Genomic DNA, 17,837 nt, shown 5'->3' with positions numbered 1-17,837 from the left:
GACAGCCATCCGTGGCTAAGTAAAGAAATCAAGGATAGTATCCGACTAAAAACAAGGACATATAAGGTAGCCAAACTTAGTGGGAGGATAGAAGATTGGGAATTCTTCAAAAGACAGCAAAAAGTAACTAAAGGATTGATTAAGAAAGGGAAGTTAGATTATGAAAAGAAATTAGCAAAAAATATAAAAACAGATAGCAAGAGTTTCTATAGTTATATAAAAAGAAAAAGGGTGGCTAAGGCAAACATAGGTCCCTTAGAGGATGAGACCGGGAAATTAATGGTGGGAAACATGGAGATGGCAAAAATGCTGAACAAATATTTTGTTTCAGTCTTTACAGTAGAGGACACTAAGAATATCCCAACACTGGACAAACAGGGGACTCTCGGGGGGGAGGAGCTAAATACGATTAAAATCACTCAGGAGATGGTACTCAGTAAAATAATGGGACTCAAGGCGGATAAATCCCCTGGACCTGATGGCTTCCATCCTAGGGTCTTGAGGGAAGTGGCAGTAGGGATTGTGGATGCTTTGGTGATAGTTTTCCAAAATTCCCTGGACTCAGGAGAGGTCCCGGCAGATTGGAAAACTGCTAATGTAACACCGTTATTTAAAAAGGGTAGTAGGCAGAAGGCTGGAAATTATAGGCCAGTTAGCTTAACATCTGTGGTGGGTAAAATTTTGGAGTCTATTATTAAGGAGACAGTAACGGAACATTTAGATAAGCATAATTTAATAGGACAAAGTCAGCATGGCTTTATGAAGGGGAAGTCATGTCTGACAAATTTGCTTGAGTTCTTCGAGGATATAACGTATAGGGTGGATAAAGGGGAACCAGTGGACATAGTGTATTTAGACTTCCAGAAGGCATTCGACAAGGTGCCACATAAAAGATTATTACTTAAGATAAAAAATCACGGGATTGGGGGTAATATTCTGGCATGGGTGGAGGATTGGTTATCGAACAGGAAGCAGAGAGTTGGGATAAATGGTTCATTTTCGGACTGGCAACCAGTAACCAGTGGTGTTCCACAGGGGTCGGTGCTGGGTCCCCAACTCTTTACAATCTATATTAACGATTTGGAGGAGGGGACCGAGTGCAACATATCAAAATTTGCAGATGATACAAAGATGGGAGGGAAAGTAGAGAGTGAGGAGGACATAAAAAACCTGCAAGGGGATATAGACAGGCTGGGTGAGTGGGCGGAGATTTGGCAGATGCAATATAATATTGGAAAATGTGAGGTTATGCACTTTGGCAGGAAAAATCAGAGAGCAAGTTATTTTCTTAATGGCGAGAGACTGGAAAGTACTGCAGTACAAAGGGATCTGGGGGTCCTAGTGCAAGAAAATCAAAAAGTTGGTATGCAGGTGCAGCAGGTGATCAAGAAAGCCAACGGAATGTTGGCTTTTATTGCTAGGGGGATAGAATATAAAAACAAGGAGGTATTGCTGCAGTTATATAAGGTATTGGTGAGACCGCACCTGGAATACTGCATACAGTTTTGGTCTCCATACTTAAGAAAAGACATACTTGCTCTCGAGGCAGTACAAAGAAGGTTCACTCGGTTAATCCCGGGGATGAGGGGGCGGACATATGAGGAGAGGTTGAGTAGATTGGGACTCTACTCATTGGAGTTCAGAAGAATGAGAGGCGATCTTATTGAAACATATAAGATTGTGAAGGGTCTTGATCGGGTGGATGCAGTAAGGATGTTCCCAAAGATGGGTGAAACTAGAACTAGGGGGCATAATCTTAGAATAAGGGGCTGCTCTTTCAAAACTGAGATGAGGAGAAACTTCTTCACTCAGAGGGTGGTAGGTCTGTGGAATTTGCTGCCCCAGGAAGCTGTGGAAGCTACATCATTAGATAAATTTAAAACAGAAATAGACAGTTTCCTAGAAGTAAAGGGAATTAGGGGTTATGGGGAGCGGGCAGGAAATTGGACATGAAGCTGAGTTCGGATCGGTCAATGCCCTGTGGGTGGCGGAGAGGGCCCAGGGGCTATGTGGCCGGGTCCTGCTCCGACTTCTTGTGTTCTTTAGATTTGTGGTTGGGATCAGATCAGCCATGATCTTATTGAATGGCGGAGCAGGCTCGAGGGGCCGATTGGCCTACTCCTGCTCCAATTTCTTATGTTCTTATGTTCTTATGTTGATCCCAACAAACCATTGGGCTGGATCTCACTGGTGCGGGGCATCTCATGGCACACACCGTTAGTTAGACTTTTTCCTGTGCCCTTCAGCTCAACAATTTTTTTGTGCTATAACTTACTGGAAGTGCGAGCTTATAACGGTGCGACAAGGGCTGTGGGGTGTCTGGGACCTTAGTGAATGGCGGGACCAACAATGTATCTCTTTAATCAATGAGATTTAAGGATTGAGAAAGAAACAGAGGAACAACAGAGAAGGAGGGTGAATTAGAGTCAAATCAGGTACGGAAAGAGAAATCAAGAGAGGGAAAGACAGATTGGATTAAGAGAGAGAGAAGAAAAAGACAGAAAAGAAAAGTAAGAAAAAGATTTAAAAATTTAAAATTTGACATTTTGAAAATCTCTAACAACAATTCACTATATGATATTGAAAAGTTTATATTATTCTTTTTATGGGCCAGAGAAGTTGATTGACATTGCATTAACAATTATCACATCATTAAAAGGCGCTTATGCTGTTAAGTTCCAGCACTACCTTTCTGTGGGAGTTTAACGGGCAATTGATGTGCAAATCCAGCAAGTTCTTAAAAATAACGGGGAGGTTGAGGGCGAGGTGTTGTTTGTGCAAATCAAACGGTGGAACGGTGTAAATTGACCAGCAAGTTCTGGAGATTTACAACTCACGGCGTATCTCTTAATCCCCTGAACTTGCTGGCCGATTTGCACATTAATAATGACATGCATTGTTAACACACCATTATTTTTCCAGCAAGATCTGACCCATTATTGCAGACATGAAAATAAAATTTCAATGAAAGTCATTCACTTGACACTTTTGGCTTTACTGCTGTTTAGGAAAACAAGTGATGAAAATCTGAGATAAGAAGGTACGTACATTTTTGAAAGAGGAGGTTCCCTACTACTGATGGATCAATTTGTTTTTGAATGGTGATCAGGTGCGACATCAATCAATTTTTCCCTCCTTTGATTGGGAACGATCTACTCTTGGCCCATTGTTTAAAAGAAGCTTGATGATGTCACACAATCACTGTACAATTGTATACATGTCAGCCAAGAGTATAATTTCTACTTTGCATCCAATAGTTATTCTCCTGGTCACCAACAGCAGATAAGTCCAGTCCATTGTCTTGCATTGTCTATTCCATATTTCTAGAATCCCATCCACACATATTGAGGCGTGCGACTCCTTTTTGAAAAGTTCCACAGCTAGATTTCTAAAATTCATATGAAGGCATGTTGTTGAAATCAGTGGAAATGAAAATCATAGAGAATTGTTTATCGGGTCGCTGAGCCGATATCACATATTTTACACTATTGTCCAAAGTCAAAATTATTCCCCTTCTGTGTAAAGGTACTCCTGCTGCTGTTGCGTGTAATTCCTATTTTTACTTCTGGTAGTGCACCTAACGGAACAAATAATGGCGATTCTCATATGCTACCTTTTTTGACAAGTGCTTTCAACAGTGCTAATAACATAAACATGGGCCCTAAGATTCCTTGGGACCTCCGAAGGTCACCAACCATAAGTCTGGTGGGACACTGGTGGAATCCCCAGGAAAACAGCACTGCAATGGACCTCTTGTGTGTAAAGATGCACCTGCCGCTGCTGCACATTTTTCCTATTTTCACTTCTGGCAGTGCACCGGACACGACTAACATGTGTTGATTCTATAAGTTAATCATCAATGCTCATGTTGGTACTCAAAGTGTTCAAGGAGGCAAACTTGACAGATTTTAATCTGAACATTATTTTGTTGATTATTTTAATTATACTTTGCCATTAGCTTTATTGTTATAAAATTCTCAAATAATTTTTACAAGATGGTCCTGTGTGGATAAAGATTGGTTTTAACTGGACTTATCTCCATTTTCTTTCCATTGCCAAGAGGAGGAGATAACTGGAATGCAGAATGCTAGATCTGATATCCCATCCATCCCCAGAGACTCTCTGGTACTTGTGTACTTTGTACTAGCATTGGAGGAAAGGAGAGCTGCGAGGTTAGCAACACATGTAAATATCTAATTAGTTTAAGTTTTGTGTTACCTTTCTCTGTAGGTTTTGGTTTCACTTGCTTCATGGTTTCTGCCTCTAAACATTTGGTGAACAATTGAATTAGGTTCAATATTAATCATACTTTTACTGTACATGAATATTGACAATATATTAGTCTCATGAGATGTACATTCAACATATTGTATGTATACATGCAATAATTAATATTACACAAAAATGGGGCGTTAGTGGACCCAAAAATGGCTGCTAGTCCCACCCACTTACTGCTGCTTTTACGGGAAGTCTGATATTGTAGTGGAGATAAATCCAGGTGGGAACCTTATGAATACATACAAAGAAAGGTCAAGTGAAGTCATTTAGACTCCAATGCCACTTTTAGGCTCACCGCCTGATTACCTACCGTCTGTTCCTGCTCTCGCCTACAAATCGTGGATGGTACAAGTCGGCTCATGGCTGAGCAGATAGAAAGGAAGGCAGGCCTGGCTCAATTTTGAAAAGCTAACCTCCCTCCTTCTCAGTTTAATCAGCTTCCTAGGCAAAAAAAATGAATGCAGGGAGCCTGGGCAGCAGCATAGTTTTTTGGGGGCAGGAGATTCAGTGAGGCAGCAGCTCTTAAAGGGCTGTTGCTTGCCATCAAATAAAAGGGGTGTTTTAATTGTGGCAAAGGTTGTGCTTGCAGAGAAGAACAGTGAACAACGACAGTAAAAGTGGCTAAAACTGCGTGAATCTAAAAGTGTCTGGAAATAGGAATGTGGGGAAATTTCCTTTCACTGGGGATGCCCTGGAGATCCTGGTGCAGGAAGTTGCAACAGAGGAAGTGGCCCTCTTGGGAGAAAATGGTCACCCCAAAGCAGAGGTTAAATCTGCTTGGATCAAGGAAGCCGAGTAAATGGAGTTTCCCAGATTCATAACATGAGGAAGACTTTTTGTAGTATGAGGAGGATGAGGAGGAGTGAAAAAATAAGTGTACTGAACTTTGCATATTTTATTTTTACTCTGAGGCACAGTTCACATGTGCCAAATCAAATCTGTGAGCTGCACTGTCTACAGAGCTAGCATGCAAAACATGGAGAATCCTTTCTGCAGTGTCTTTTACTGCGGGGAATCTGAAGTGCACAATTTTTGTGGGTTATACAAATAACTTTCACTGTTACATATAAATGTTGAAAGATATGAACTGTTGCAAAAGAAAACTAGCTCTAAGAATCTAATCTCAGCAGGCCAGGCCAGTGCATTAGTCATATACCAATTTTTTACGGGTGAGTTGAGTACCAGGAATGGAGGTCGCCCAAAGAACTTAATTTGGATCAGAACCTAATTTATATAATTACCATATTGCAATGGTGTTGGTGGTAGCCACAGTGAAGTCTCCTTGTAACTCATTTATTTCCACTATGAAATGTAATGCACTGAAAATCAGGCATGTAGGCCGACAAGCCTGATTTTATCTCATTGAGACGCCACAAAATCAGTGTTCATATATACAAGGCACAGTGCAACATGTCTTTATAAAAAACAATTATCGGGTTGTTGTAATGTTGAGTCTAGTTGAGGTGATTACTGGTGAGGAGGAATAGACTGCAGCTTGGTCATTGTTGTTTGTAACATCCTAACTAAAGAGCTATATTACATTAAAGCACAGGAATCATTTATCTGGGAGTGCAATACTGATAGACTCTGTGCCTTGTATATATATTAACTGTGAAGAGTAGTAAATTTGATTCAAATCCAACCATCGGTTATCAGAACATTGAAACAGCTCTAAACAGAAAATTCATGCACAAATTTGCTTCGAATAAACAAATGTAAGGAATCTTACAACACCGGGTTATAGTCCAACAAATTTATTTTAAAATCACAAGCTTTCGGAGATTATCTCCTTCGTCAGATGAATTCATCTGACGAAGGAGATAATCTCCGAAAGCTTGTGATTTTAAAATAAATTTGTTGGACTATAACCTGGTGTTGTAAGATTCCTTACATTTGTCCACCCCAGTCCATCACCGGCATCTCCACATCATCGAATAAACAAGCAGCTCTCATTATTGAACTCTACGGGCATGATTTTATCGGGGGTGCAGCGGGGGCGGGGGGGGACTTCCTGTCAGAAAATCCGGAAGTACGGGTTTCCCGGATGTCCTTACGATTTTGATATAAGGACGTCTTTTGTTTTTTTTTGACTGTTTCCCGCCCAACAGGCCAGCCTGATTGGCAGGCTGGACTCAGTCAGACGGGAGAAGAAGAAGGAAGAGGACATGAACAGGTAAGTGTTAGATGGGGGGGGGGGGCTCAGTCATTGGAGGTCACTGGGGGGAGGGGGGGCTGGGGGGTGTCAGTCACCCGGGGGGGCTCAGTCACTGGTGGGGGAGGGGGTCCGTCATCAGGGATTATCGGGGGAGGGGGGGGAAAGTCAGTCACCGGGGGGGTCATGGGGGAGGTGGGGGTTGTCAGTCATCGAAGAGAGGGCTCAGTCATCGAAGAGAGGGCTCAGTCATCGGAGAGGGGTCAGTCATCGGGGGTCGGGGGTCGGAGATCGTGGGGGGGGGTCGGTGATCGTGGGGGTTGGGGTTGGGGGGTCATTGTGGCGGTAGGAGATCGGGGGGTTTGGAGATTGTGGGGGAGGGCGGTCGATCGCGTTTGTAGGGTCGCTACAGGTAGGCTTATTGGGCCTGGAGGAAACACTGCTGCTTCACCGGGCCCACAAGCTGTGCTATAAAGGCACTTAACTGCTGATTTAGGCCTTCCCGCATCCTCTCACGTGGTGTGAATCAGGAGGCCCAGGAATCCCGGCCCCCAGGGGTTAAAAATAAAAAATCTGTCAAAATGGAGACCTGCAGCATCCTTGAAAGCTTTTACTGACCGACGTGCCTCCTGAGAGCGGGTTGGTGTCCCGCCTCCGGGAAAGCCGGAAGTGGGCGGGATGGTGGCGGGTTGGTGTCCCGCCTCCGGGAAAGCCGGAAGTGGGCGGGATGGTGGCGGGTTGGTGTCCCGCCTCCGGGAAAGCCGGAAGTGGGCGGGATGGTGGCGGGTTGGTGTCCCGCCTCCGGGAAAGCCGGAAGTGGGCGGGATGGTGGCGGGTTGGGGACGGGTTTTAGGTTTTTAAAATTTTTACTGCCCCCCCCCCCGTCCCCAACCCACCCATTTTTCCCATTTAAAATCATGCCCTACAGCTTTTGCAATGAAAGAAAGAACTCATTCCAAAAAAACATTATTGCAAACAAGAATAAAATCTCCACAAAGGTCACTCACTTGTTACTTTTGGCTTTACTACTGTTTAAGAAAAAAATGATGAAAGCTGAGATAACATTGTAGGTTTTTTTTGTAAGAGAAGATTCCCTACTACTGGCAGACTAATTTGTTTTTGAATGGTGATCAGGTGTGCCATCAATCAATTTTTCCCTCCTTTGATTGGGAATGGTTTACTCCTGGCACATTGTTTAAAAGGAGCTTCATGCTACCACTCAATCACTGTCCATTTGTAAACATGTCTGCCAGGAGTAAAATTTCTACTTCACACTCTATATTGAAATTTGTACTTCACAGTCAGGATAGTTCTGCTCCTGGTCACCAACAGGAGATATTTCCATATTCCCAGTCCACTGTCTTGCATTGTTTGTTTATGTTCCTAGAATCCCAGCCACACATATTAAGAAGTGCGACTCCTTTTTGAAATGTTCCACTGCTAGATTTCGAAAATACACATGGAGGCATGTTGTTGGGTGTTGTAGGTGCGTTATTTTAAGTCATACCATTTTAAAACAGAATTAGTGAGCAAACAGAACTGAGCTTCCTTTGTTCGCAGATGATACTTGTTTGCCTAATTTGATCATTCTAATACCCCATGTATAGTATTTACTGGCAGATGTCAGATCCTGTCATTCCTGCTGACATAACTAATTTGGATGTTTACTAAGTGTTCATATACAGGACAACAATAAAAACTTGGAAATAGTCAAGTGCTGTGTACAACACACTTGATTATGAGGCACTAAATCTCTTTAACCCAGCGCTGAATCCTGCAAAAATTCAGGTATAGTCTAGCCTTTCACAATATTGCAACAAATATACAGTCTTATTTGTGATGGAAGAAACTCATCTGCTGCTAGTTTTGCTAGTTGTTTATAACAGTGCCCAATAATATACAAATAGGTCCCAAGATTCCTTTGGGGTTGCGGATGTCTCCTGTCATAACTCTGGTGCAAAACTAGTGGAATCACCAGGAAAATGGCAGAGACCTGGTTGTGCCGAGTCTTGACCTAGTCAAGTAACTTCCTGGTTGTCTTGTGAGGGGCGAAAACTCTGCTGGGAGTTCCCGCTCCTTCAGTTGAACCAGGACCCAGTATATCAGTGGAGGTCGGCTTTTGCCTGTCTGTACCATGATATTTAGGTGCCCTCCCTTGGACCCGGTTAACTCTACGATTCTCACCTGCAGATTTACAGTACTATAATGTTTTCTATTCCATGAGAGATTTCATATGAGTTTGACAGGATTAACAACAGCAAACTTTGAGCTGTGAAAAAAAAATTCTTTAGAATATATTCACTTTCTTTTGTCATCATTTGCTCATGGCCTATCAAGTTTGTTGTGATTCTGTGGGATATGTTTTTATCCTCTTCAAAACAATCACTACTTATGCCTTCTGTGGCACTGGGAATGATTGCTATGGACACCTATACCTGCTGTTGCACATAATTCCCATTTTCACTTCTTGTAGAACTCCAGACACAATTAAATGTGCGGATTCTATAAGTTAATCATCAGTGCTCATGTTGGTGCTCTAATTGGTCAAGGAGGTAACCTTGCCAGATTTTAGTTTGAACCTTACTTTGTTGATTATTTTAATTATACTTTGCCATTAACTTTATTACTACAAAATTCTGAAAACTGATTTCAACTGGACTTATCTCCATTTCCTTTCCTATACCAAGAGGAGGAAAAAACTGGAGCACAGAATGCTAGTTTGGATAACCCATCCATCCCCAGAGACTCACTGGTAGTTTTGTACTTTTAACATTGGAAGGAAAGAGAGCTACAAGGTTAGAAACACATGGAAATATCTTATTGGTTTAACTTTTATGTTACCTTTCTCTGTAGGTTTTGGTTTCACTTGCTTCACGGTTTCTGCCTCTAAACATTTAGCGAACAATTGAATTAGCTTCAATACTAATCATACTTTAATTGTACATGAATATTGACCAGATATTAGTCTCATAAGATGTACATTCAACATATTATATGCATACATGCAATAATTAATACTGCACAAAAATGGTAGTAGTCCCAAAAACTGACTGCTAGTCCCATCCACTTACTGCTGCTTTTATGGGCAGTCCGATTTTGCAGTAGCAATAAATCCAGGTGAGACTGTCATGAATACATACAAAGAAGGGTGAAGTGAAGTAATTAGACTCCAATGCCACTTTTACACTCCCGCCTACAAACCATGCATGATACAAGTTGGCTCATGGCACAGGCAAAGCTGTGCAGATAGCAAGGAAGTCAGGCCTCACTGAATTTTGCAAAGGTAACCCTCCTCCTCCTCAGTTTAATCAGCATGAAAAATGTGTACACGGAGCCTGAGCAACAGCACAGTTTGCTTGGGGTCAGGGAACCTGGTGAGGCAGCAGTTCTTATAGGGCTGTTGCTTGCCATTAATGATAAGGAGAGTTTTCTTTGTGGCAAAGGTTGTGCTTGCAGAAAAGAACAGTGAATAACTACTGCAAAAGTGGCCAAAACTGCGTGCATCCAAAAATGTCTGGAAACAGGAATGTGGGGAAAATAAGTGTACTGAACTTGGCCCATTTTATTTTACTCTGGGGCACAGTTCACGTGAATAAAATAAAATCTGTGAGCTGCAATGCCTTCACAGAGCTAGCATGCAAAGCATAGACCACCTTTTCTACACTTTTTGTGAGTAATAGAAATCACATTCACTGTTACATAGAAATGTTGAATGGTATGAACTGTTGCTACAGAAACCTAGCTTGAAGAATCCATTCTCAGCAGGCCAGGCCATTGCATTAGTCATGTGCCAATTTTTTAGGGGTGAGTTGAGTATCAGGAATGGAGCTCACCCAAAGAACGTGCAATTAGGTTCAAATGTTAATTAATATAATTACCATATTGCAATGATGCTGGTGGTAGCCACAGTCCCTGTGACTGTCATTTATCTCCACTATGAAATGTAATGCACTGAAAATCAGGAAGCCTGATTTGATCTCATTGACTCTCCAGAAAATCAGCATTCATATATACAAGGCACACTGCAACATGTCTTCATAAAAAAACAATTGTTGGGGTTGTCATGGTGTTGAGAAGAGTTGAGGAGATTAATGATGAAAAGGAATAGAATGCAGCTTGGTCATTACTTTTTGTAATCTCCGAGCTAAAGAGCTATATTACGACAAAGTAAAACAATTGTATATTTGGGGTGGTAAAACTGAAATTCTATGCCTTGTATATATATGTAAACAATTTTACAACACCAAGTTATAGTCCAGTAATTTTATTTGAAATTCACAAGCTTTCGGAGGCTTCCTCCTTCCTCAGGTGAACGTTGTTGGAAATGTTGATTTCCATCAACGTTGATTTCCAACATCGTTCATCTGAGGAAGGAGGAAGCCTCCGAAAGCTTGTGAATTTAAAATAAAATTACTGGACTATAACTTGGTGTTGTAAAATTGTTTACAATTGTCAACCCCAGTCCATCACCGGCATCTCCACATCTTGTATATATATGAACTGCAAAGAGCAACAAATTTGATTCAAATCAAACCAGCAATTCAGTGAGCAAAGGAATCAGGAAACTGAAGGAGCTGCAAACAGAATATTCATGCACAAATTTGCTTTGTATATGCCAGCAGTTCTAATCATTTAGCTTTACAGCTTCTGTAAAGAAAGAAAGCCCTAATCTCAACAAAACATTATTGCAAACACCAAGAATAAAATCTCCACAAAAGTCACTCACTTGTTACTTTTGGCTTTACTGCTGTTTAAGAAAAGATGATGAAAATCTGAGATAAGAAGGGAGGTACATTTTTGAAAGAGAAGCTTCCCTACTACTGGTCGCGAATTTGTTTTTGAAAGGTGATCGGGTGTGACACCAAGCAATTCTGCGCTCCTTTGATTGGGAACGGTTTACTCCTGGCTCTTTGTTTAAAAGGAGCTTCAGGATTCACACAATGGGGGTATATTGACTTTGGGTGATAATGTAAAATGGGCGACATTGATTCGCCCGCCCTTATACATCGCTCCCAATTTTCATTTTTATTGACTTTAATGAAAACGAAAATCGGGAGAGGTCTATAACGGGCGGCAGATCTAATATCGCCTGTTTTACACTACCAACCAAAATCAAAAATTATCAACTTGTGTACAAAGATACACTGCTGCTGCACCTTATTCCTATTTTCAATCTGGTATTGGACCGGACACAACTAACATCAGTGGAATTTATAAATTAATCATCAATGCTCATGTTGGGACACAAACTGTTCAAGGAGGCAAACTTGCCTGATTTTAATCTGAACATGATTTTGTTGATTATTTTATTGATACTTTGCCATGAGCTTTATTATTACAAAATTCTCAAATGATTTTCACAAGATGGTCCTGTGCGGATAAAAACTGGTTTAAACTGGACTTATCACCATTTTCTTTCCATTACCAAGAGGAGCGCAGAATGCGAGATCTGATAACACAACCATTCTCACAGACTCAGTGCTAGTTTTGTACTTTTAGCTTTGGAACAAAGGAGAGCTGCGAGGTTAAAAACACACGTAAATATCTCATTGGATTAACTTTTGTGTTACCTTTCTCTGTAGGTTTTCGTTTCATTTGCTTCACGTTTTCTGCCTCTAAACATTTGGTGAACAATTGAAATAGTTTCAATATTAATCATACTTTAATTGTACATGAATATTCTCCAGATATTAGTCTCATCAGATGTACATACAACATATTGAATGTATACATGTAATAATTAATATAACAAAACATATGGGGTTGATTTTTGTCTCGTTACCACCCTTTTTGTGTACAAAAATGGGGCAGTAGTGGCCCCCACAAAATGGCTGCCAGTCCCACTACTACTGCTTTTACAGAAAGTCTAATTTTCCAGTGGACACAGAAGCATCAAGTGAAGACATTTAGACACCAACGCCATTTTTAGGCTCACTGCCTGACATAAGAACATAAGAAATAGGAGCAGGAGTAGGCCATACGGCCCCTCGAGCCTGCTCCGCCATTCAATAGGATCATGGCTGATCTTTTACCTCAACTCCACTTTCATAGAATCATAGAATCATTCTATGATTCTATTTCTATTTCCTATTTTCTATGATTCTATTTCCTGCCCTATCCCCATATCCCTTGATTTCTGACTATCACCAGTTACTGCTTCCGCCTCCAAACCATGGTACAAGTCGGCTCATGGCACAGGCAAGACAGTGTAGATAGAAAGGAAGGCAGCTCTCATTGAATTTTACAAAGCTAGCCCTTCTCCTCCTCAATTTTATCAGCTTCCTATGAATGAAAAATGGGTGCAGGGAGCTGAACAGCAGGAAGTCTGATGAGGCAGCAGCTATTAAATGACTGTTGCTTGCCGTTAAATAAAAGGTGAGTTTTCGTTGTGGCAATGGTTGTGCTTACAGAGAAGAATAGTGAACAACTACAGGAAAAGTGGCCAAAGCTGCATGTATCAAAAAACGTCTGGAAATAGGAATGTGGGGAAACTTCTGTTTACTGAGGATGCCCTGGAAATCCTGCTGCAGGAGGTGCAAAAAAGGACGGTAGCCCTCTTGGGAGAAGATGGCTACCACAAAGCAGAGGTCAAATCTGCTTGGATGGAGGTAGCAGAGTAAATGGAGTTTCCCAGATCATAGCATGAGGAAGAGGTTTTGTAGTATGAGGAGAATGAGGAGAAGTGAAAAAATGTACTGAATTTTGCATATTTTATTTTCCTACTGGGGCACGGTTGACATGAGCCAAATCAGATCTGTGAGCTGTTACATCTTCACAGAGTTAGCATGCAAAGCATGGACAACCCATTCTACACTGTCTTTTACTACAGGGAATCTGAAGTGCACACTTTTTGTGGGTTACACAAATGACTTACACTGTCACATACAAATGATGAATGATGAAAGGTATGAACTGTTGCTACAGAAAACTAGCTCTATGAATACAATCTCAGCAGGTCAAGCCAGTGCATTAGTTGTGCATCAATTTTTAGGGTCAAAATGAGAACCAGAATTGGAGCTTGCCCAAAGAACGTGCAATTTGGATCAGAATCTAATTAATATAATTATCATGCTGCAATGATGCTGGTGGCTGCCATAGTGTATTCTCCACTTGGTTCTCATTTATCTCCACTATGAAATGTAATGGACTGAAAATCAGGCATGTGGCCAACAAGCCTGATTTCATCTCATTGAGGCTTCACAACATCAACGTTTATATATACAAGGCACAGTGCGACAAGTTTTTATAAAAAAACAATTGTCAGGGTTGTCGCGATGTTGAGTCTAGTTGAGGAGATTAATAATGAGGAGGAATAGACCGCAGCTTGGTCATTACTGTTTGTAACGTCCTAACTAAAGAGCTATATTACACTAAAGTATAACAATTGTTTACTTGGGGTTGCAACACTGAAACTCTGTGCCTTGTACATATAAATAATAACAGAAAACAGTAGCAAATTTGTTTCAAATCCAATCATCATTTCAGCGAACAAAGGTATCAGATAATTGAAAGACGTGTAAACAAAAAATTCATGCACAAGTTTGCTTTGTATATGCTAGCAGCTCTAATTAGTGAACTCTACAGCAAACAGCAAGAATAAAATCTCCACAAAAGTCACTCACTTGTTACTTTTGGCTTTACTGCTGTTTAAGAAAAAAATAATGAAAATCTGAGGTAAGTACGTCTGTATATTTTTGAAAGAGAAAGCTCCTATTACTGGTGGACTAATTTGTTTTTGAATGCTGATCGGGGGCATGATTTTTACCTGTAGCTGGGAATCTAGCGGGTGGATAGATAGTCGCGTGTGAAACCCAGAAGTAAAGTGAGCACGTCGGGATCTGCGATCGCCACTAAATTGAAGGCACTTAATTTTATTTCTGGGTTTCACGTCTCCAAGCTACGCAGCGGGTGTACTGTGCACCTGCATGATGCGATCTGAAGTCCACTATCTAAAGGGCCAATCTAAAAATGGATTTTGGAGGAGAAAGGAAGAAGTGAAGCTATGGATGGACATAGAGGAAAGGCAGCATTCAGGTTCTTGGATGCGTCACTTGAAGTACTGCTGGGTGCAGTGAGAACCAGGAGGGAGATAATTTACCCAAGTGATCGGAGGAAGAAACCTGGTTCTGCCACCAAGAAGGTGTGGCTGGAGGTGGCAGAAGAGGTGAGCAACAGGAGCACGGTGCCCAGGTCATGGGTGCAATGCAGGAAGCCTTTTAATGACCTAACCAGGTCAGGAAAAGTGAATACATTTGCTGATTCACCCACATCCTGTGTTGTGCAAGAACCCTCCTCTCACTCTGCCTGGGCACGCTTACTCCACAACATCACTCCTCACACCCACTTAAGTTTCAGCATCAGCCATCCTTCACTTTCTATGCACTTCCTCATCTCCCCATTTATGCACCCACCACTGCCACTCACTCCAATCTTGATGCAATGTGATGCATCTCTCTGATAGTCTCCCTCTGAAGCGTCTGTTTCATATTCAGTCTCCCCCAAGCAATGCATCCATCAGGTGAATACGGCACCTTCAGTCACTCACAAGTCTGTTCTTTCTCCCCTTGTAGGAGAAGAGAGCGCAAAATGCAAGGGAGAGGGCGAGGACTGGAGGTGGACCATCACAAATAGTGCAGCTCACAGATGCGGAGGAGGAGGCCATGGAGATAATTGGAACAACTGCATCACTATCCATTGGAGATGGAGAAGCTGGGAACTCGCAGATGCCTGGTGACAGAACTTTAACATCTTTCATACACATGATGGCTTTATTTCATCAATGAGTGAACTTTGACAGAGCTCAGTATGGTGATTGGAAAGAATGTCACTTTGCCAATGAATAATTAATATCACTTTCTGTTGTCTTCCATGGCCTTCACATGTTCAAGAAGAATCTGCCAAAATGGAAGAAAGCGATTCCTCAGAAGACCTCATTCCGTCAGAGGTGCATCATCACAGGACATCCAGCCATGCACCAGGGCAGATACTCGCACTTCGGTGGGACCCGTTAGCCAGTTAGTTGGGTTGTTACCTGGTGATTCACCACTCACAAGTGAGCACGAGCAGACACTGGTGGCAGGGGAAGCTGTGGAGAGTCTGAGTCTCTCCAAGCTCTGCTCAGCTGGACACAGATGCTGAACCCTGGGGGCCTTTGTTGAGAAGGAGAATGATTGAGGTACAGCTGCACCTTTGCGAGGTAAAGAAAATGTGCCACTCAGACTCTCCACAATAATGGAGAGGATGGAGGAGTCTAACTCCAACACTAGTGGATTGTTGGCGCAGGTAATTGCGAAAATGTTTGCGATGGAGAGAGCTTTAAGCACGGCTCTCAAATGAGTTTACGCAGGCCATGACCATGGCCTTGCAGACTTTGAATGCCAACATGTCTGCCGCCTTAAACAGGATGACAAGACATCACTGTTCTGCACCAAGCTGCTGTCCAGCAGAGTGGTAGGAGTAATGTGGCGTTGGTCCAAGAGAGAGATGATGGTGCGAGGTGTAACTGAAGTGAGGACTCAACTCAAAGCGCTCCCCCATCTCACCCATTGCGGCCACCCCCCCGAACCAGTACCTGAAATGCTGCCTCCTCTCTCGATGACCGAGTCTGCCCCCGCACTGGTGCAGGTGGAGCAGTCTTTGGCGGGGCCCTTATGGGCTCCAAAACCCAGAGGTTGCGGGCCAAAAGCATCTCAGCAGTCAGGGCAGGAATCTGAGCAACCTGCCACTATCTCCGCTGAAGCCACAGGGGATGCACCACGTGGAAACAGTAGAAAGCGTAAGTTAAAGCAATTGTAGTTCACCAAGGTTATGACAAGGGTGTTTGAAGAAATATTATGTTGCTCATTCTCCTTTTTTTTATATTGGCACAATAGGAACATTGGAACATAGGAACAGGAGTAGGCCATTCAGCCCCTCGTGCCTGCTCCGCCATTTGATAAGATTATGGCTGATCTGTGATCTAACTCCATATACCCGCCTTTAGCCCATATCCCTTAATACCTTTGGTTGCCAAAAAGCTATCTATCTCAGATTTAAATTTAGCAATTGAGCTAGTATCAATTGCCGTTTGTGGAAGAGAGTTCCAAACTTCTATCACCCTTTGTGTGTAGAAATGTTTTCTAATCTCACTCCTGAAAGGTCTGGCTCTAATTTTTAGACTTTACCCCCTACTCCTAGAATCCCCAACCAGTGGAAATAGTTTCTCTCTATCCACCCTATCTGTTCCCCTTAATACCTTATAAACTTCGATCAGATCACCCCTTAACCTTCGAAACTCTAGAGAATACAACCCCAATTTGTGTAATCTCTCCTCGTAACCTAACCCTTGAAGTCCGGGTATCATTCTAGTAAACCTATGCTGCAATCCCTCCAAGGCCAATATGTCCTTCCCAAGGTGCGATGCCCATAACTGCTCACAGTACTCCAGGTGTGGTCTAACCAGGGTTTTGTATAGCTTTTAATACATTTATTGATCATCACCACTACCACGTTTTGCCCATTATTGAGTTCCAAGTATCAAGTCGCCATTTCATTTGCTTCATCAAGAACGCCAATACATGACGATACCCCTTGGGCGAATGTGCAATGGGTGTACACGTGGTTGAAGGGCTGTTTTGTGCAAAGTGGGGGGGTGGTGGTTGTTGGTGGTGGTTGTGACAAGCGGCCTGAGTATCCCAATTTCTTTATTTTGCAACCCTCGTTATGGTCTGGTGATGGGTACCCCATCTTCATTTTCCTCCTCGTCCTCCTCATCATCTTTTTCAACATTGCTGCCAGCAGAAGATGATGGACGAGTGTCGTCATCCTCCACCTATAAATCTCTCTGCTGCACTGTGTTGTGCAGGACACAGCACCCCACGACTATTCTGGACACCCTCGCTGGCGAGTACTGAAGGTCTCCTCCAGACCTATCCAGGCACCTGAAGCATATCTTCAACATGCCTATGGCTTGCTCAATGACATACCTGGTGGTCATGTGGCTCTGGTTGTATCGCCATTGCACCTCGTTGGTGGAGTTCCTCACAAGTGCCATGAGCCACGTTTGAAGGGGGTATCCCTTGTCTCCGATGAGCCAGCCATTAAGTCTATCTCCTGTCTGGAAGAGGTCTGGAATGCTGGACTCGCGATAAATGAAGGAATTGTGACAGCTGCCAAGGAATCTGGTGTACACCTGCAGAAATCTCCTCCTGTGGTCGCACACGAGTTGTGTATTGAAAGAGTGAAAGCCATTTTGATTTATGTGGACTCCTGGCTCATGTAGTGGTCCAGGGATTGCCATTTGGATGCAATCGATTGCGTCCTGCACCCACGGGAAGCCAGCCATAGAGGCAAAACCCACTGCCCGCTCATTCTGGCTGCTTTGGTTGCGGGGGAAGTTCACGTAATCAGACGCCCTGGCAAACAACTC

At 42.6% G+C, this 17,837-nt stretch overlaps 1 protein-coding gene across 50 annotated transcripts in view; it reads right to left on the bottom strand.

Annotated features, from left to right (window-relative positions):
* trdn (triadin) overlaps nucleotides 1-17,837 on the bottom strand; it is a 471,335-nt gene that overhangs the window by 116,777 nt on the left and 336,721 nt on the right. For 33 of the 50 annotated variants that reach the window (XM_067984607.1, XM_067984633.1, XM_067984632.1 and 30 more), the window contains 6 exons: nucleotides 14,053-14,073; nucleotides 12,001-12,045; nucleotides 11,157-11,177; nucleotides 9,272-9,316; nucleotides 7,438-7,458; nucleotides 4,219-4,263 (listed from right to left, as the gene is read on the bottom strand). In XM_067984607.1, coding sequence (XP_067840708.1) covers nucleotides 4,219-4,263; nucleotides 7,438-7,458; nucleotides 9,272-9,316; nucleotides 11,157-11,177; nucleotides 12,001-12,045; nucleotides 14,053-14,073 — 198 coding nt within the window. The remainder of the gene's footprint in view (nucleotides 1-4,218; nucleotides 4,264-7,437; nucleotides 7,459-9,271; nucleotides 9,317-11,156; nucleotides 11,178-12,000; nucleotides 12,046-14,052; nucleotides 14,074-17,837) is intronic. The other 17 variants (XM_067984604.1, XM_067984614.1, XM_067984637.1 and 14 more) reach the window with 12 other exon arrangements.

Source organism: Heptranchias perlo, chromosome 5, assembly GCF_035084215.1.
Source record: "Heptranchias perlo isolate sHepPer1 chromosome 5, sHepPer1.hap1, whole genome shotgun sequence".
NCBI lineage: Eukaryota > Metazoa > Chordata > Chondrichthyes > Hexanchiformes > Hexanchidae > Heptranchias > Heptranchias perlo.
The sequence above is the reverse complement of the archived record's forward strand: the minus strand, read 5'-3'. Positions and strand labels throughout refer to the sequence as shown.